At 39.6% G+C, this 21,759-nt stretch overlaps 1 protein-coding gene across 3 annotated transcripts in view; it reads right to left on the bottom strand.

The window, feature by feature from the left end:
- Positions 1-21,759, bottom strand: part of LOC306795047 (calcium-activated potassium channel subunit alpha-1a) — a 75,518-nt gene that overhangs the window by 32,759 nt on the left and 21,000 nt on the right. For all 3 annotated transcript variants that reach the window (XM_079293378.1, XM_079293379.1, XM_079293380.1), the window contains exons 3-5: positions 8,813-8,874; positions 4,681-4,774; positions 4,478-4,589 (exon numbers count right to left, since the gene is read on the bottom strand). In XM_079293378.1, coding sequence (XP_079149504.1) covers positions 4,478-4,589; positions 4,681-4,774; positions 8,813-8,874 — 268 coding nt within the window. The remainder of the gene's footprint in view (positions 1-4,477; positions 4,590-4,680; positions 4,775-8,812; positions 8,875-21,759) is intronic.

Below are 21,759 nucleotides of genomic sequence, written 5' to 3'. Positions count from 1 at the left end.
CAGAGCAAATCCTGAACCTGCTCCAGCTGGAGTCCAAAGACCTCTGGACACGCCAGCCTTCAGCTTTAGCGGAGATTCCCCTCGTTCCGCAGGTCTTACCCCAGTAGGCGATTACATGGAAGCATGAACCCAGGCTGTAGCAGACGCTGTCCTGGTCCTCTTTCTCGCTGACCTGCCCGTGGCTCATCCTGACCCTGTAGCCGTTCTGGAAGAGCTCCCCGGTTGATTTCTTGCGCCTTCTCGTGTTAGAAACCGTCTGAGAGTGTGTGCCTCCATCGGGCCCCCTGTACACTAACAGCTTAGCGGGAATCATGTCTGAAAGTTACTTTTGGTAGGCAAACGTCAAGTCCAAAATTTTCTTCACATCCACATCTTCACTATTCTGCATCCGTGCCAGCTATCGTGTAGAAAAAATATGATCCTTCTCCAAAAAGAGAAAAAAAACACAAAAAGAATCAGGTGCTTTCATGATATTACCACCAAACAGTTTGGCGTCAAAAAAGGACTCCTTTTGAAGAAGCCTTTTCGGATTTCACCTCAGACCTTCAGAGCATCCTCTCCCTGTGATCGGGCGCACCCGTCGAGCTTAAAGCAAACCCTTTTCCCATCAGGATATTAGAGCGTAAGCTCCTTTAGGATTCATCCAGGGAAAGCAAGAGGCCAGGCAGCGAGTCTGTCCGTCAGCTCATATAACCCAGCAACTGCTCTGGACAAACCAAATTTCATTCCCTAATCTTGGACAACAACAGCATGTCTGGCCTTTATAGCAGGAAACAAGTCATGTGAACAACCAGTAAAGCTGTGTATGGAAAAAAAATGACAAACGTTGGCAATCATTGTGTTTTTCTATGGATTTAGTGATTCTGCAATAATGCCTAAATTAATCACAGCTGATGTAATAACTATTGTAGTTGACGTTAAATCTAAATGCGCAGCATGAAAAAACGAAGCCGCAAAGTTCACTTAATCTGAACAATTTGAAATATGTGTCACTTCAGCAAAATACCAAATGTGCCCTAAATTATTTCAGTACAAACAATGGATTTATATGTAATATTTCTAAAGAAAAAAGCAAAGAAAAGGAAAATGCCTTATTTGCCTTAGGTTCTATAGTTTCCTATAATGTCCTAGAAAATAACTAAATCAACTAAATTATTTAATGTTTTAATGAATGTTCTTAATTGTTTTTAAATCTCCTTTTCTTTTGCCTTATGTTTTGATGCTTTTGATGGTTTTATGTGAAGCACTTTGAATTACCTTGTTGTTGAAATGTGCTATACAAATAAACTTGCCTTGCCTTAAATTATAAATGTTAACTCGTATAAAGGTTTGTGGAAATGTGTAATTTTGGACAAATTATAGATAACATTGAAACCGAGGTTCCCAACCTGGATGTCGGGACCCCCAAAAGGGTCACAACATTAATCTGATTAACAGATCTGCTCCAAAAAGGTTATGCTACTCTTCTTTACTCGTCTTTACTTTAATCTCAGCTTTTTCCTGTTTAATGCATTATTTTGCTTCTTCAGGACTCTACTTATTATTGGAATAATATTTTTTTAAATCCCTTTAGAAGTGGTCGCACTGGTCACAACTGGTGCCCCACAGTAGGCATTTAGGGTCGCAAGAAAACAAGAGAAGTCTATTGTCTAATGAAAACATATTATGTTTAAATATGAACTAATATGGAGAATTGCACAACAAACTAGAACAGCGTCTCACTTTTTTTCCCTTCATCAAATTGCCAGTAAAATCTTTAGAAAACCTCTAAGAGGAGGTTTGCGCCCCTAAAGTTACAAACCACTGCATTAGAGGACATTTAGTTCCAGTGGACAGTTTAATGCAAAAGCCTCTCTCTGTGTTTTACTATCAGCTCCAGACAAAACAAACTGCAACATGTGGCCACCAAGACAAGAATATCTTATCTGGATGAGTTGTGTCGTATTCACCTCATTAAATGTGGAAGAGTTGCACTGGACTATTTTCACTGTCGGAGATAAAAGTGCTGCTAGTATTTCACACCTGCAGCAGGTCAGAGCTCCTGAGTTCAGACTTTGCAGTAAAAACATATCATTGTGCTTATTAGCTGCTGAATATTGTTTCTACATGAAGGTATTTTCGACGCAACATCTAAAAATGTGTGTCACGCGCCCACATCTGCAAGCCTGTCGTGCATCAACGTTAGTATGAGAGAATATTAGCACATTCCGTGTGTGTATTTGTGTCAAAATGTTCAGACGGGAGGATTGAGTTTTTGATCAGAAGAGGGAGTTGGACAGCTGCGAACAGATGCTGCTGAGCTGGTTATGACCGCTGCACCGGTTTGACCTCAGTTTAACCAAACAGTACATCAGTGACTAATCCTCCACGACCAACTGCTCACTGACCATATTGACTAAGATTACGCCCGACACAAGTACTTCCACTGGAACTCATTCTAAACACCACAGGAAATATCAGTATACTTTTTTACGCTTCATGTTCATTTGAATAATAAAGATGTTTTTGAATCACTACATCTGGATACAGATTGAGATACAACACTAAATTATTCAAATCTGTATTGGGTCAACTCTGTGCATGAAGGCTTTGTATATTTGTTGTTGGGAATCTGGAATAAAGTGCTGCATTTTCGGTTTGTGTGAAACACAGAAAATAGAAGAGCTGTACAGCACGCACGCATGGCAGAGCAGATAACAAAAACAGCAACACCTACACAGACGGTAACAGAAGAGGAGAGTAACGGCAACAACAGAACCGCAGTAATGGTCACACTGTCTGACTCAGGAATTCTGGGTAATGCAGCCAAAACGATCATGTAGAGAAAATATTGCATGTGCAAAATATGTCATGGAAATCTTTGGGTGAGGAGGGTAGGTCCATCCTCCATCACATCTCTGACAACTTCAGCAAACAAAAACAAGACTGGCAGCATCACACTGAGCAGCTGCGTTCTCCTCACAGCCATTACCGTCTGTAAACCCAAAACAACAGTGGCGTACCAAACTAAATGTAGTTGAAGTATATTGTTGTGATGTTGGTGTCTTGGTCAATCTATTCTCAATTCTATCCTGATGTATATTTTTCAGTGTGTGGCTTGTTAGTAACACATCATTCCATCCACACAGACCTCACAGATGCTCTGCAGGGATGGATGGGTCTGAGGGATTCATTTGTGATTTTTTTTTCCCTTCTTCTTTCAAACAGCATTATATCTACGTATGTAGAAAAAAAGTGGCGGCATGATCAGAAAATAAATACAAGCACTGAATAGCACAAAAGTAGAGCAAAAGCCAATGTGCATGCCATAAAAGAAAGTTTAAAACACGACCAAAAAAAGTACACACTTTGAAATGGTGCGCATAAAATATCCACAAGAAAACAAGCTTGAATATAGTCACGGTTTGCAACAACTATGCCAATAAAATGGCCAATAAAAATCAGTATAATGCTACGGACACTCATCAAAACATCAAAATCATGGCAATACTGTCATACTCTCTCATGTCCACTAGATGGCACCGGCAACCAGCACTAGCTAGTCCTACGTTTTGTTGATTTCACACCGAAAGTCACTCACGACGGTACATCAGCCTAGGGAAAATACACAGGCACGTTATGCAACTGAACCTATCAAGCTGTCATACTGACTCTAAAGTCGAGGGTGTTCAATGCCGGTGTCGGCTACATTGACGGTTTGTTCCTCAGCTGAAAAGCAGCTATAAAGCCTGCAACGCAGAGATCCCCCTTAATCCTGTAATTCCTCACAGACCTCTCCAAGTGATGAGCGTCGCACATTTAGCAGATTGACTTCTATTCTAGCGATCAAGGCCCCAACAAAGCCTATTACCTGTCTTGTTAATCCATTCGTGTATTTCACAATCACAGCGTGGTTTCATTCGAGTGTTATTGCAGGTGTGCTGGAGAGGTGAACGGCGTGTGAATGACACCTGCAGCACAATGCTCACTGCCCACAGCACATGGCCAAAGACATGGAGCCGATAACATTTCCATTTAAAATCAGGTTGCATAAATGCAAGTTTAAATTGCACACCAGATGACAGCCATACAATATTTGATGGTGTTGTCATGCAAACAAGCATTAGTTTGACGAGTAATGTTTACTGAGCCATGGAGTCGCCATAATTCACAGTTTTCATGCTGTGCTCTGGCAGAGTTTTTAATTTGATGCACCATTTCCACAGTAATGGCGAAAATCATTTAAGCTTTTCATGCAACGTCCCACAGAGTTAATTTCATGACAAAATGATCAAACATATGTGGCAAATATTAAAGGTGTGCCCATGTAATGAGAGTCTAGGGACGTGCTGAGATTATCTGGTGCTTTCATTGACTGTTAGACCCGTTAAATCCACTGGGTGGCAGCCCAAGCTTCTGGGAAATAAAAACCCAAAAATCCACTCTACAATGCAGCGCCTGTTTAATCAGCCTGTGGGAGAGATGGGAGCATCCTTACCGAGCCAGCTCCTATTCAGGTACACAGACACAAACACCGGAGGAACCGTGAAGAAGTCCACCACCGAGTTCACCTCCAACCAGAACCACAGCTTGTCATTGGCGGCAATGAACTGATGGAAATTAAGGGTTAAAGGTGAGATTCACAGTTTTCAGGTACACGGATAAGAGTGTAAATAAAGGACATCTGCTCGTTTTACTTACACGGAGGCCGAAGTACAGCAAGAAGAACACGTTGAACGCCATGTCGATCTGCAACGTGAAGTCTTGGTAGAAGTTCTGACAGGACTCGATAGGACTGTTAGACAGAGAGAGACAAAGTATGTTAATGTCTTTGAAAGACTAGTGGTCAAGTGAGGAAAGGGTTGGTAAAATGCATATATATCAATGGTATAAAAAAAGCATGAAAGATGCATTCTTCTTTTCCTTTTTCCACTTTTAAGATTTCCAAAAGAAGAGGGAACTTAAGTGTTGAAAAAAAGTGCAATAGTTGGTATTTTCCAATGTTTTTTCTGTTGAGAAAGGACATGCATTCATTGTCACACAAGAAATAAGTTGTCGAGATGCCTGATTAACCCTTTAATAACTGCAAAACAATCTGTCATATTCCAGGTGCCATATCACATGATAGAAAATGCAGCCGTTTTCCTCTCAGGCCCACATTTCCGATCTCATTAACATTTCAGGGACAAATTAATTCAAACATGATGGAAAGGCAGAGCCAAGGCAGTAGCTTAAGGGTTAAATGCATGCAGAGCTCAAGTCTTCTTTTATGAAATCAGGCAGCCATAGCAAATGCTAGCAATGCAGTGAAGTCTCACCCTCAAAAAGCTTGTATCTGGCACTAAGAATTCAAATAAAGAGAAATAATTAACCAGGTGAATGTGACTGTAATAGGTTAGTAGGGTTGTGTCGTAAAAAATATGAACTGGCAGTTGAACGATATCCTTCTCAAAATATTTTTCACACCTAAAATGAAAACACAGGTTGACTGTACATTCAAAATCAAACAATGCCGTTTGATTAATATACCATTTGAATGAAGTTGAGTGACATTGATAAAAAACGGAAGATTGTCATGATAGAAACAGTGACTGGTTAATTAATCGTGTTAGTGCTGAAACAATTAGTCCATAAATCAATTCGTCGTTTGCCAGAACATTGATATCCAACGATTTAGTTGTTTGATTAATTAGCTGGTTCCGTCTTCTAGTATGTGAGGATTGATTGTTTTTCTGGGTTTTACATAATTTGGTTTTGGACTGTTGGTCAAACAAAAACCAACTTGGACTCTGGGAACTTGTAAAAATGATCGATTGATCAAATAGAACAATCTACTGTTCGGGTCGGTAAATTAGATGATTAACAGGATAATAAAAGCAAAACATATACAGTCTATTTCGACTACACACATTTTCATTTATCAAAATTGAAATTATAATTTTGAGAAAAGAATGTCAGGAATACATGAATACACTTTTCTGTAATCTTTGCTTTTTCATGTAAATTACGGGATCATTCGACCTCATCAGTCCTCAAAAATGATACAATCAATGATTGATGGATTAAAACACTTCCCCAAAGCGCAGGCTATCGTGAATCATGTCTTTCTTCTCTGCAGCATGTCAGTGCCAACCAGGTCCCTCTCGTACATTTAGTTTGTTGTTGTGTCTCTTTAGTCTTCGACACTCACAATCAACAGCAACAATCTCCCCTGTGCTGTTTAATACCAGTCGGATTAAAGCAAATTGCTTTTGTTATGTAAAAAGAAATTTTAAAAAAATTGAATAACGTCTGTTTGATAAAACGCTGTCCTCGTGGAGTTGGAATTAGGTAATATTAAAATACCTCGGGGATTCATTTTGACCCGATCTGATGCACAGTAGTGACACTCGGTTGATGATCAGGTCGGTGATGAAGACTCAATCCATCTTCATCGGCCTCACGCAACCGTCACTGTTACATTCAATTGTCTTGCATCTGGACAATTTCTCAAAAGTAACAATGAAGATAAAGAAAAGCTGATATTTCCTGGCAAATCCCCATCATAGCAGGGTGACAGACCATACAGCGGAGGCAGACCTGCGGTGCTAAATAATTGAGTTTCAGTAGACCTGGTGTGGAAGAGGACTAAGCCCGTTATGGATCACAAACCCTTCCTGCCCAAAGTCGCTCTGGTCTCTCTCTCCCTCATTCAATTCAGACTCAGATCAAAGAGTAGGAGAGCTTGATGTTATGTGATGGCACTGCAGAAAGGCTTAATCCACTGAGAGTGAAAGGTCACAGATCACTTCAACCAGGTATTGTTTGAAAATCTTCAATACTGTACATGTTTTTTTTATACCTTACTTTGAGCAATATAAGTACGTTATTTCTACAAAACTATCATTTTTATTCGGCAAAATAAATGAATAAAAGAATGCTGATGTTCCTCGCTGTCAACTTCACAGCTTCAGCGGATAACATGTCAATGTTTAAAGGTTGCTGCGCTGCCTCCAAGTGCCACAAAATATGGGATGAATGGGATACTTCACAGATTAATAATCAACTAAACTGAAACACGCTCAATCTGACATAAATCTTCCTTTTTTTTTCTCCCTGTTAAAAGTTTTTTTTGGGGGGGGGGGGGGGGGGGGTTCCTGTTCCGGTGCGAGGGTTCTCCGACAGAGGATGTCGTATGTTGTACAGATTTTAAAGCCCTCTGAGGCAAATGTGTGCTTTGTGATTTTGAGCTGTACAAAATAAAAAATTGAAATTAATTGAATACGTAAACTCTAAGATAAAACTTTAGGACAATTATGGCTGCGGGTTTGTCGGCTTGTTGTGAAGTCTTTCTGCTCCCCAGTGGCAAAAGAATAAGAGTGTAATAAAAAGAGTATGACCAAGTATTCAACACCAGCTTTGTTCAGTACTCAGTGTTGAGGTTTGACACCCGGCTCTACTTTAGCATTGATGAAACACAGGACGACATGGAAGCATATGGGTGCAAAGTAAGACACGACTACAGCTTCATGAAGTAAAACTCCCGGTGGGACCTAACCGTCTTCTTCCTCTCTGTGCAGCTCGTAGCTGGAGTTGTTCTCTATGATTCTAAGTGGGTCTTGCTGTGTTGACGTCTGTTTCTCTCTGTGTTGCTTCCAGCCAGGTCAGCCTGCCCTTCATAGGACAGCCTCAGCAGCCCCACAGGACTAATTACAGGAAGGGTTGTATCTGTTACTGTTGGCTGCCCCTTGAGCATGCAAGAGAGTAGTTGACTGGCTGCTCTTTCTTTAAGTACCAGGCTTGTTGGCTTGACAGGTAGTGAAAAAATACTGAATAATAGAAAGACCTGGACATGATTGAATGAAAACTGGGACAAAGAGCCTTGTATGAATATGAAAATAAGTAATTGAACAGTTGCTGAAGCATCATAAAAATCATCTTTCATCAGGTGAAAAGGGTATCAGGCGCCGCTACAAGTAAGTTCTGAGAACAGGAGGCCACAGATGGCATTGGTGAGGATGTAACTCTACCTGAGCCTGTCCAGTTAATGAAATGAGATCATGCTCGCAAACCGCCAGCCAAGGCCTCAGCTGTGTATAGTCTTATGAAATAACAAATAACCTGAACGCCTGCCTCCAGCAGCATGAGCCAGATTACAAAGTTCTAAAGCCCATTTTCTCTCCTGTGCCTTAACATTACTCCCAGTGGAGACTCCCTCTGGGCTTGATAAAAGCTTTTCTCCTGGTTTATTTTGCTCCACTTCTTAATGGCACATCCTGTCCCAACACCACCGGGATGCAGCAACAGTACACTGTCGCACATGGAGCAAAAAGGCTCTCCCACTTCCTCCAGTTTGATGAGTGACAGTGATTGGTTTTGAACAGGAACTTGGGTCTTTCCTGCCTGTTTGAGAGTCTGATCCTTTCAATAGAAATTAAGCATCTGTGAGCACTGGCTGTTTGTCAGCAGAGATCGCCGGCAAGCTCATAGCAGTTTACCTGGAAGGGGATTGGATCATAACAGGCAGCAAGTACGAAATTTTTTAGAGGGTAATCAAAATCATAAATATCTGAAATACACCCAGTACATCTTTTCATAACACATAACCAAAGACCGTAGAGCATAGTTGCTGAATTTCTACATTCCTCTGAGACAAAACTGACGATTTGTAACTTTTTGCAAGAAAGCTACGGTAAGCTTTGAGGGACATCAGGACCGAACACCTTGAGACAAACTCAAGGCCACTTTTCAGTTTCTAAATCTCTCAAATATTGTGCAGTGGAACAAGTAAAGCAGGGACCCATAAGCCAGAGTAGCATTAATAGTGAAGTACGTTAAAAAGAAAAATACTTACTCAGAAGAATCTATGAAGTATATAACAAGGGCTCCAATGCTGAGGGCAAATACAAGCACCACCTGGGGGAAAAGACAAAAGGAGCATTTTACTTAAGTTGTAATTATCCAAAACTTACTTTAACAAAAAAAACAGTTCAGAACTAAAACGGTATATAATACATGTACATATGTTTGATGTGTGGAGGGGTTTACTTTTGACGATGAAAATACTTCTGTTAAAGTGCACAATTCATGAAACCACGACAATAAATGGATCAGGGAGAAATTAGGTACAAATTAGCAAATTAAATTAAAAGTAAGAATAACAGAGAAGCAAAAGAAAAAAAGTCAAAACTACAGACTACAGATGAAAAATAGCCTTTTGGCTAACTCTGGCACATTTGCAGAAATGTTTTTATTAATGTGCACTGTCCCGTTCAAATAAACCAATAAAATAAAAAATAAAAAACATAATTATTTCATCTTTTAAGAGCTGCAACAATTAGTCGAAAAATAGAAAATGAATCTGCAACTTCTTGTTATTTGAGTAGTTGTTTCTCATGATATCATTGTAAATTGGTCGACCAAAACAAACCATGTGAACACGTCATGTCAGGCTTTGGGAGATTATGATGGACATTTTTCACTATTTTGTGTTGTGTTTTTACATTTTAGAGACTAAATGATTCATCAATTAATTGACAAAATAACCAGCTGATGAATCCGTGATGAGGATGATTGTTAGCTGCAGAGAAGCTCTAGGTCTTTTGTTCTACAACTTATTTTTAAGCATAAACTATTAGACAACCAAACTTAAAGTTAACTTAAAGAGGAGCAAATGCATTAATTAGACATTTGCTACACACATTGTAATTACAGAAAGGTGTTTCAATGTGTTTCAAGGTGCTAAGTGGAACAGCAGTGTCACAAAAAGACCCATCAGTTACTGTATATCCGATAGTGTACATAAACACACAAGAGCTCAGCTTATCATGTAAACAGGCAGTGGAAGAGTGGGCGAGGTGACAGAAATGGCTTCAGTTTTCACAGAAACAAACAAGGGAGGATGCAGATGAGCCCCAAGCTTTCGGTAGCCACAGTGGAGCAGCATGATAATAACAACCAGGGCATCGCTTTCACTCTGTCACTCCGACTTTCTGCAGGGGGAGGGGGGGGGGGGGGGGGCTGCTGAATAAACGGACGCCTGAGTGAGTGGATAGATGTTCAGAGCGGACTGGGAGGCAGGTTGCAAGGTAATAAACATGAGATCCGGAGGTGTTGGCAAACAAAGCAAGAGCTGTCAGGTAACAGCTCTGACACTGATAAGGCTTAGGTGAAACTTAAGCGAATACCACAAGAAATCTGATTAAACTGTAAATACAAATCGTTAAATGGGAAATAAATACAGAATGAATCAGTATATTCAAGGTGACCATCGGTGTTAACTGTAGAAAAACAACCTGCGTTCTCAACCGTCTTACCTCAGTATTGTCACTCAGAATCAATATATTGTTATGAAGATATGATATTGATGTCTGAATAGATGATTTTGGCCATATCTCCCAGCCCTACTTTAGAAGTCAAAAAGCACAGCAGCTCATTAGTACTGTTGCAAAATGGGTATCCTAATTGTATCTTGTAAAAGTCTGTGCTAATGCTCGACACAGAGAGACACAAATATGACCGGAACGGTTTCTGCAGGACAGCAGAACAAATGTTCCTGAAATACATTGGCAGGCTATCGGCGACCCTACCTGGCTTTCATCTATTTAGAAATGACACAATGGCCATCCTGAACAAGAAACCAATGGGCATCCATAATGAATGAGCTCAGACTAATTAATTTCCATAATGTAAAATTGTATTGTCAACCTGCAACCAGTGATGGCTTCGTAATGACAAAAAGCACCCGCATGCATTTTTAATTGACCCTTTCCTCTTTGAAAGCCAGGAAATCTCTCTATGCCTCTGACCATCCCAGTTTAGAAACTGGGAACAATGTTGGTGCAACCCCAGAAATGCTAATGCCACCGGCTGAGGAAGATTCAGTGATGGCAGTAAAGTGACACACACAGCCTGCAACAAAGAGGGGGCAATCATGACTGGGTTTGTCAATGAGGTGAGCGCAGACGGTGCCAGCATTCATCATTCATCTCAGCGGATAATGATGCATCACATCGTTCATCTCAGCGGATAATGATGCATCACATCGTTAATCTAAAGATGGTTCCAGCTACAAGGAGGCTGAGAGAGCTCAGACTCACAGAGAGGACCGACCACCGCATGATGACCAAGAGAGCTGCCAAGACATACTCAGTCCAATCTAAATTTATTTTTGTAGCAAACATTTTGTACTATTTATTTAACGTTGTTACCAAGACCAAGATGGAAGAAGGAAATCACAGTGATACAAGAAAATTACACTTTTTTTTAAATTATCATAATTATCATTCGCTGTCATGAAGGAAACCACTTTTCAGAAAGTACGGAGTGAAAAATAAAAATTTAACAGCCATAAATAAAAAATAAAAAAAATTGGAAATCTCAAGTCAAATCTTAAGTCCTTTAGGACAAGAAAAAGCCAAGTTTCCATATGAAAATTACATTTTTTGAGGTAAAATATTTAGACTGGGTAGAAGCATCACGGATGTCGAATGTACTACATATTGTTAAATCCTTTGAGGCAAACTTGTGATTTTGGACGCTGTGCAGAAATGAAATTGACTTGAGTGTTTTTGCTTTTAAGTCTCAAAATGGGTCAAGTAAGTCCTTTACAGCGTTCAAGTCCTCTTATCTTTTTTACACAAGTCTCAGGTCTAGGAGTGAAAAACTAGTACAGAACACAATCGGCACAAAAATCACAAAATCTGGGAAAATTAGGCTGGTTGAAAAACTTGAAACAAAATTGAATACATTATTTATTCAACTATGAACTGTTTGAAATGTTTCGCTATAACATAACAAAAACATATTAATTGTACGCGTGTGTGACAAATTCTTTTCAGTCCACTTTCCCAACAGATTATAATGCCAGCAATGGTCCCAGTCTATGATGCACAGTATGTCACGGCCCTGCAGAGCGCACCAGCAGGTCTCAAGCATCCAGAAGTCAACCTACAAACATCAGAGAACCCACTCATGCTCCTCCACTCTTCCTGGAGAGTGACTCACCATCAACCAGCGTGAATAACCTGCCAAAGAAACGGGAACTTTGCTTGAGCAGAAAAGAAAAAAAATCTCTTTTGCTGTGGGGAGCAAGCTCAAAGTCCACGGTGGTGTCACCCTCACTGGACCACTGCAACCCCGATAAATACGGACTGTGAATGAACACTTGAAACATTTACTGTTTGTCTTTGCTGTTGAACTCCTGCTCCTTTGCAGCCGACGGGAAATCTGCGACGTATGATGCAACTTCTGCTCTGCAAGTTGCTGCTGAAAGCACCATGATGGATGATGACCACTCATATCAGTGTGACCTTTTGATGCTTTGAGGTTCTCAAGTGTTTATTTAGAGCACTTGAAGTACACGCAGAGCGTTAGCCAGGGCTGAAATATGGCTCAACAATCGTGGCTCAAATAATAGTTCTGATGATATTGCGAGATTTCAGTCGATGAATCAGAATTATTAGTCTTTGCTGATAGGGTAAACAATTATCTAAAGGAACTTTTTGTGCATCAAACTTGTGGCTATTTTGAACTGCACAATCTTAAAGCTCGTCAATGTCTAACAAGCTAATATGTCGTGTTAAAAGTTAAAAATAATTTCTGATGCTCTTGAAGTCAAAACATGCTGACAATTTCATCTATTATCTGCCAACATAAACAAACATTTCCATCAATCTGTTTTAATTATACATGAAAATATAAGCTCTACCTGAAAATAAGATGGTTAGCAAAATGACGGATTGGGCCTTTAAGAGACAGCTGCGTCCCTGTTCAGCTCAGACATGCGCTCACTGGCTGAGTGTGCATGTGCCCCATGCTTGTGGCGACAGGCAAAAACACAACATGCATACTAATGGGGTCTTGGATGGTTCTCCTGAAGCCTGGCACCCTCCTAAAGCATGATCTGAGCATAGCCTACCCAGCATGTGTTTCGTAACAGGCTACAGCCTCATCTTCCTGGACAAGATATTATGATTAAATTAAGATATTATGATTAAATTAAGATATTATGATTAAATTAAGATATTATGATTAAATTAAGATATTATGATGAAATGGTCCAAATCACAGCTGCTCTGTGTCAAAGCCACAGGCAGGAAAGACAAACAGACATTCACAGTTTAAAGGTCAAAACCACAAATATTTCAAAAACAGCGTCAATAGTTAACAGACAGGAGTTCATTTTGACAATCACTTTAGTCATCGTCACCATCATCGTGTTCACTGCGCTGTGCAATATTCACCCATACAAAAGACTCATCATTTTCTTTTCTCGCAGATTTTAACTAAAAATAACTGAATTTTATAAAAGTGTATGATATTTGTTCTCATCTTCTTTCATCCGTTTCCTAGCAATGGCAAAGGAACCTCTTGCAATATTAAGCATAACATTTTCACAGTTATTGGGATCAGACTCGAGGGTAAAGCGTCACCGTGCTCCTCATGTTTAAGGTTTGCAGTGCGAATGCCAATAAAGTGTTGTGTGCTGAAAATGTATGATGTTTTTCTTTCGAAGATTATTGCTTTTTCATGAGTAACATGCCACTTTCATCCATGCTAATACCACTTCCGAGGATTACATTTAAACTTTGAGAAACGAATGAGGGGAAAACGAAGCCTGGCTTTATCGGCTTTATCAGGAGGAGGAAGCTTCATACATTGAGATATAATAAATGCATCGGAGCTTAATGGAATACTCAATCTCTTCTTGGCAGAAAGTGTCACATTACTCATCATCAGATAAGATAACAATCAGATTTCATAATGGGTCGCAGTCACTGACGACAGCAGCAGAAGGATGATAAATATTATATAATCCCCAGACGTGTGTGGTAAGAAAGGGGCTCATCATGTGTCATTCTGATCATGCCCGAGCTGTTTTACCAATCTAGTGATGCACGACTGAGGCGAAGCTGAAGGACACAGAGCTCGACGACTTCAATGTGCCAGTCGGCAAAGTGTGTGACCCTGCCAGAGATCTTTAGTGCCAAAACTGTCTTTGTTTGTCCTAAGCTTTATGCCATTTCTAATTATTATTTTTGGCAGAGTCCACAAACCACAAATCAAAAGGAGTCCATGTTCAGCAACAACACTTTTACTGTATGGCATTAATGTCAATTAAAACCACATACTGCCAGGGGAAAATAAATATAAATTAACAAATGACACGGGAGATTGTACTGTTGGTCGGCTTTCCTTTAAGGAACAACACACAAAGAAACTACAAACCCCAGTGGATGATTCTCTGTTGCATTAAACACAACAAGTCTAACATTATTTAAAGACTATTTTTACACCTTCTGAAAAGCTTCTTCTCACATTTCTGTCCTGATGTGCAATGAAGTGTTCTCCAGGATCTACGTCACCTCTGACCACACCCATCAGAGATGCTGAGTGGGGTCAAAGGACAAAGAAAAGATTTAAAAGGGATAAGAAGGGAAAAGAGGAAGAGGAAAAAGAGAACACGTTATCTAATTGTATTGGCCATCAACTATATGCAAGAACATATTTCTGGAAGTTAAATTTTTTATTTATTGTACGATATTGATCCCTTTAAGGGGGAAATTTGTCTCTGCATTTGACCCATCCCTGTATATAGGGAGCAGTGGGCTTAAAGTAGCGTGAAGGCTGTATTTCTACTGTTTACCTGCCAACTGCTGCTAGGAGGAGTAAAATAATAAAATCACTATCGCTGTCATGAATTTCCCGAGTTGTTAAGACTCTCCCTCACAATATCATAAACCTCTGGGCAGTGTTCTGTTATCCGATAAACAGATAAAATCGTGACGCCCATTTCGATGGAACATTCTGAGCTTCAGTAAATATTAATTGTGCAACATGAAAAAAGTTCATAATGATAAATTTTGTCCCTCCAAACAGTATTCTTTGTCTCACCTCAATTTGGACGATAATCATGTGATAAGCTTTGGAACTAAACTACAGTTTGCATAATGTGAGGCTTTGGGGGATGTAGCCAGGATTGTTGCCATGTGGTCAGTTAGCTAGCTGTGGGCTACATCTTGTACCTGTTTAATTTGTTTAGCGGGTATTTCTTTACATTTTGGCCAATTGGTACCATTAAAAGTGTGCTGAATTCGTCATCAACAGTTCCTGTTTGCAATGTACCCGTGTATGCACAGATAGTTATCACTGGATGACTGAGTTCTGGAGTCTTTTTCTCGGTTTTCTGAGTGGATTGATGGATGTCTATTCACGATTAAGCATGAAAGGATGAAAATAATAATACCCTCAGAAAGTCGCACTGACTAAGAATATGTATATCACGTCTGTTTGACAGAGTTACGACTTCAAGAATGAGCAATTTTCTTTTTTTTTTAAGTACCGTATCAGTCTCCCTGAGCTGTGTCACAGCTGCATCAGCTGAATTGTACACTGGGTACATTGTACATGAGGAGATATTAGTACAACATAAAGTATGAATAAAAAATTTTAAACTTTAACTTGATTTCAGTCAACTCAACTGCACTATTCCTCTTTTTGCTGAATGGAAACCCTCCCTTGGATGCTTGTACTGCATCAGTCAGACTATTCCCCAGGATGAGTACGCTTTTATTTTGTGCGTGCAAATTTCACACTAAAGAGTAAAACCGGTGGGTTTAAGGGATTTCTCTCTTATCTTGTCAATAAAAGCAGATTATTTCCTTGTCTAGCAGGCTTCCTGTGGAGCAGCATGCAGCTGCTTCCTCGTCATTAGGGATCACTACCAGCGTTACGGCAGTTTCAAAGGGATAGACCTGCCATTCAGTAACAACATTCTCACTCCCAATGCTGCATCCTCTAAAGTGGAACCAACAGCAGAATCGACCAAAATTTGGAAATAAATGTCTTGTCTGACATGTAAGAGACCTTTCCTAATAAAAGCTCGTGACCTACACGCAAAGCACAAATTCACTTTCATTGTCAACATCAACTAACGCTGACAGTCAGTAGGAGACTGGATGCATATGATTGTCTCCTGTACGGATGCTACAAGCTTTGTACCGAGGTGATTTATCAAACGGCCAATGCGGACATATTTCAGGCGAGGATTTGACTCGACTCCATGATGGTGCAACAAATGGTTGCTGGGAAGTTTGTGTTGACACTGGGGGCCCCAGCTCAGACAAAATCGAGACAACTTCAGCCTTGCTTTTTTATTAGATTTTGAATGTGCCCTTACCTATTAGACAATCCCTGATTTATACAGTTGATAAACAATGGTAAACAATACTTGACGCTGTGCACATGGTTTTTGGTAATCATATGAGGCACTAGAACAAGGTCCCTGGTACAGCAGTTTCTAATAGCTCATTAGAAGACTTAATTCCTGCAGGGAGGCACATAGCCTGCCTGGAGCTGCTGCGAAGTATCGCAACGCAACTGCATTGAGCAGCAGAGGGACCGAGGAAGCTAAAAGACGCCTTCGCTGACGTCAGCAGGAGAGACCAACATTGCACACGAGGGACAAAGCCAGTATGGAAAGTATAAATGTCCAGGGCTTTGAGACACAACATCCGTTTCTATTTCTTTCTCTCTTCCAAGCACATTATCCCAAACTATGTGAATGGTGTCAAATTGAGACCTTGTAAACACTTGAAAACTCTCCAGTCAGAATTTAAGCCAGGTAAAAACTACAAGATAAGATGAAATATTTTGTTGTTTATTTTCATATATAATCATATGTTACTTGTTGCTGTGAGCCTTCTCATGTTCTCTAACACACATTGTCAGAGAGAGTGTGTGTTGATGACATAATTATTAACACCGTTTATAGCAAACACTCTCTGGTGGTGAAAACAGCGGGTCAAAAATAACCCGGTGAACTTTCCCCAACAGCTGCTGTCCAGATTACAGTATGCGGCACATCGATTTATGACTTAATATAAATAATACTTTCTCTGCATGTGTCCAACATGGCAACCATGGTGAGAAACCAGGAAAATAAAATCATATATATCTTTTTTGTACATATGAAAAAACAGTGTCAGCCTTTAGTGCAGAACGCCACGTAGGAAAAGGACTGTTGTTGTCAGCTATAAGCAGTGTACTCCAGAGAATGGAAGCGCCTCCAGGGCCTCTACAGCCACTCACACTTCTTGAAGTCACTCCTTTACCAAACATCAACACACCGATCTCTGATGAGTGCTGCTCGGTGAACTGGAGTAACAGGCTTCTGCTGGTTTCTACTGATAACCACAAAGTGAAGGAAAAAAACTGTATGTAAAACTGTATGAAAAATAATTGTTCTTCTGTTGTCTTATGTTGTAGTGCTAACTGTCATGGAACTGGCAAGGCTTTCTCCCTCAGTGTGAGAAAACAGTGCTGCAGGTTTTACCCCTGCTTTTCTCATACACAATCTCACCTGGCAGTGGTCAGTCTTGGTATAAGTATGTATTCCCCTATTCCTATATTTTGCACCTCCAAACAGGACACTTAAATTCTACATAAGACCAAACATGCATGATTCAGCGGCGCTGCATTTGATACAAAATCAAATTATAATTTTTTTTATGAAAGGTCAAACAACGATCACATGTCACAGAATATACGTTACAAGCTGTAAGACAGTAGCTTTATATTTGGCTTCCAACCATTAGCCAGATTGCACAGATATTTAAAAAAAATAATGGAGGTTAAAAGACTTGGAAAGGGGATCCTCCTTTAAACCCTTGGCTCCTATACAGAATTACTCAGTTTGTGTTTCATGTTGTATAGGTTGCACTGTAACTATCCGTGGCCTGAAATCTGAAACTCTGTTTGTTTGACATCGGTTACTGTATATAGTGAGTGATCTGATCTATGAGCACTGACGACATCCTCACTGAGCTGTGACAACAACGCTGCTATCCTTGAAACATTTTTGGGTCAAGCCTGCAGGATCAGCTCTCTCTCTTTCATGCCCGATTTGAAAGTCTGTTTGGGATTCAGTTTTCCTTTTTAAATATCTTACACTTGACAGGATTGATAAAAAAAAAAAAATCTATTTTCATTATACCAAAGCAGCATGTTTCTCCTTTGTTATGAATAGATTTAAATGTACAGTTTGCACAATTACTCAGCTATTAAAATACCCACAATCAAAACATGCAGGATAAAACCTCAAATCCCATGCTGGCTAAGCCATGATTTAAGCCATCCTGGAAGCAGCCCAGCCAGTTTTACAGTGAGGCGTAAAGAGCTTAGGGTGGGAGGGGATGGACGTGTCTCCCAGCCTCTCGCTGTCTGTCTCAGCTGAACACTGTAATGAATTGCTGTAAATTTACATTGGATTTAAAATGTTATCTTACTGTATTTCATAACAACTAACATACAGTTAAATGTTCATCCCTCGCATGTAAATTAACAGCCAATGCCGTAAATTAACAGCTTCAGTTCATCCTTCTGAGTATATTTACTAAGCTTATCACCCGAAAATTCAAAGTCTCCATTATTGTTTTGTCTTCATGATTATTGAACTGTTAACATCTCAGATAATGTTTCACTTGGTCTGTTTCATTACATTAGGTTGCTAATATTGGTGGAGCTAACGTTAGCTCTGTGATGTTAGCTAGCTCAAGTAGCCTTAGAAAGGTTAACTTGCTTTGCTGTTAGCTAGCTAACATAAACTAGAAAATGCATTTCCTGCTGAAAATGCGTTGGAATGCTGAAAGCTGAAATGAATCTCAAAAACATTGCTGAAAATAGATATCCAATTTATAAAAAATTGCAAAAAGCTGAATAATTCAAAAAGTTGAAAGATTACAAATATGAAGTTATGTCACCCCTCTCCTGAAAGAGCTGAACATTTTGATATTCGCACGGTTTCTGTAGCTTAAAAGAATTCCAGCAGTAGTGATATTTGTTGTAGTAGTAGTAGAAGTATTATTTGCAGTATAAGTATGAGTAGCATTTGAATAAGTACTAGTTGTAGCAGTAGTGATATTTGTAGTAGCAGTAGTAGTAGAAGTTGTCGTCGAAGTATTTGTAATTAGAAGAAGTAGTAGAAGTAGTAGTATCAGCAGTCGTACTAATAGCTGTAGTAGTATTAGTACTGGTTATTAGTACTGGTAGTAGCAGGAATAACAGTATTAGCAGTTGTGGTATCAGTAATAATAGTCGTGGTAGTGGTAGTAATAATATTTATGGTAGCAGTAATAGCAGTAGTAGTAATAGTAGCAACAGCAAAAGTTGTAGTAGTAGTGGTAATACTATAAATATTAGCAGTAGTAGTAGTTGTCGCATTATTAGTGAGAGCATTCATTATTTCAACAAAAAAGCCTAATTTTGAGCGAAACGTTTAAATACAGTTAATCCATGAGGCTAATCAAAGTCGCAACTCAGTCAACCCAAAATGCAAATGTCCTCATTATCAGTGGACGTTATACTGTAAGTGATAGCAGTTTCTCCTCTGTCAGTTGAGGATAACCACTCACAAATCTGCTTGGAAATCATATTAGTAAAGTGCTTTTCTTATAGCCGAACAGATTCAGCCTCATAAAACATCACGTTTAGACCTTTTCCTTCAGGATCAAAAGGATCTTGCTTGTTTTTGTTCTCTGCATAATCATGGTTACAATGCAAACAGGAACTGCTAGTAGCTAATGTAGCATAACTGTCCATGGGGCATATGACTCAGGTGTAGCTTACAGCTGAATTCGTCATCAACAGTTCCTGTTTGTAATGTACCCATGTATGCACAGATAGTTATCACTGGATGACTGATTCTGAAGAAAACTTAAAAAACTTGATTCTCAGGCAAGTTCTGGAGTCTTTTTCTCGGTTTTCTGAGTGGATTGATGGATGTCTATTCACGATTAAGCATGAAAGGATGAAAATAATAATACCCTCAGAAAGTCGCACTGACTCTAAGAATATGTATATCACGTCTGTTTGACAGAGTTACGACTTCAAGAATGAGCAATTTTTTTTTTTTTTTTAAGTACCGTATCAGTCTCCCTGAGCTGTGTCACAGCTGCATCTGCTGAATTGTACACTGGGTACATTGTACATGAGGAGATATTAGTACAACATAAAGTATGAATAAAAATTTTAAAACTTTAACTTGCTTTCAGTCAACTCAACTGCACTATTCCTCTTTTTGCTGAATGGAAACCCTCCCTTGGATGCTTGTACTGCATCAGTCAGAATATTCCCCAGGATGAGTACGCTTTTCTTTTTTGCGTGCGACTTTCACACTAAAGAGTAAAACCGGTGGGTTTAAGGGATTTCTCTCTTATCTTGTCAATAAAAGCAGATTATTTCTTTGTCTAGCAGGCTTCCTGTGGAGCAGCATGCAGCTGCTTCCTCGTCATTAGGGATCACTACCAGCGTTACGGCAGTTTCAAAGGGATAGACCTGCCATTCAGTAATAACATTCTCACTCCCAATGCTGCATCCTCTAAAGTGGAATCGACAGCAGAATCGACCAAAATTTGGAAATAAATGTCTTGTCTGACATGTAAGAGACCTTTCCTAATAAAAGCTCGTGACCTACACGCAAAGCACAAATTCACAAATTCAATCCATGAGGCGAACTGTTAACATCTCAGATAATGTTTCACTTGGTCTGTTTCATTACATTAGGTTGCTAATATTGGTGGAGCTAACGTTAGCTCTGTGATGTTAGCTAGCTCAAGTAGCCTTAGAAAGGTTAACTTGCTTTGCTGTTAGCTAGCTAACATAAACTAGAAAATGCATTTCCTGCTGAAAATGCGTTGGAATGCTGAAAGCTGAAATGAATCTCAAAAACATTGCTGAAAATAGATATCCAATTTAAAAAAAATTGCAAAAAGCTGAATAATTCAAAAAGTTGAAAGATTACAAATATGAAGTTATGTCACCCCTCTCCTGAAAGAGCTGAACATTTTGATATTCGCACGGTTTCTGTAGCTTAAAAGAATTCCAGCAGTAGTGATATTTGTTGTAGTAGTAGTAGAAGTATTATTCGCAGTATAAGTATGAGTAGCATTTGAATAAGTACTAGTTGTAGCAGTAGTGATATTTGTAGCAGCAGTAGTAGTAGAAGTTGTCGTCGAAGTATTTGTAATTAGAAGAAGTAATAGAAGTAGTAGTATCAGCAGTCGTACTAATAGCTGTAGTAGTATTAGTACTGGTTATTAGTACTGGTAGTAGCAGGAATAGCAGTATTAGCAGTTGTATCAGTAATAATAGTCGTGGTAGTGGTAGTAATAATATTTATGGTAGCAGTAATAGCAGTAGCAGTAGTAGTAATAGTAGCAACAGCAAAAGTTGTAGTAGTAGTGGTAATACTAGAAATATTAGCAGTAGTAGTAGTTGTCGCATTATTAGTGAGAGCATTCATTATTTCAACAAAAAAGCCTAATTTTGAGCGAAACGTTTAAATACAGTTAATCCATGAGGCTTTTATTTTGAAAGGGTGGGACTGGGTGGGGGAGGGAGGGGGAGAGGAGACATAATCATCATGTTTGACACATAAACAGAGGTTATTAAATGGCAGGCTTCATCACAAGCAGTTCAGTTACAATTCACTCTCTGGGGCTTTTATTTTGAAATGGGGTGTGGGGTGTGGGGGAGAAGGGGAGAGGAGACAGAATCATAATGTTAGATAAACACAAACCGGTTATTAAATGACAGGCTCATCACAAGCATTTCAGTTAGGATTCATTCTGTGGGGCTTTTATTTTAAAATGGCGTGTGTGTGTATGTGTGTGTGTGTGTGGGGGGGGGGGGGGGTAGAGGAGGGGGGAAAGACCTCTAAAGATCCCTAAGACCGAATGACTGTATGAGAGACACAGAGAGAGAGAGGGAGAGGAGTGTATGTGCGCATGTGTCTGTGAGTCT

Source organism: Melanostigma gelatinosum, assembly GCF_949748355.1.
Source record: "Melanostigma gelatinosum genome assembly, chromosome: 21".
Classification (NCBI taxonomy): domain Eukaryota; kingdom Metazoa; phylum Chordata; class Actinopteri; order Perciformes; family Zoarcidae; genus Melanostigma; species Melanostigma gelatinosum.
The sequence above is the reverse complement of the archived record's forward strand: the minus strand, read 5'-3'. Positions and strand labels throughout refer to the sequence as shown.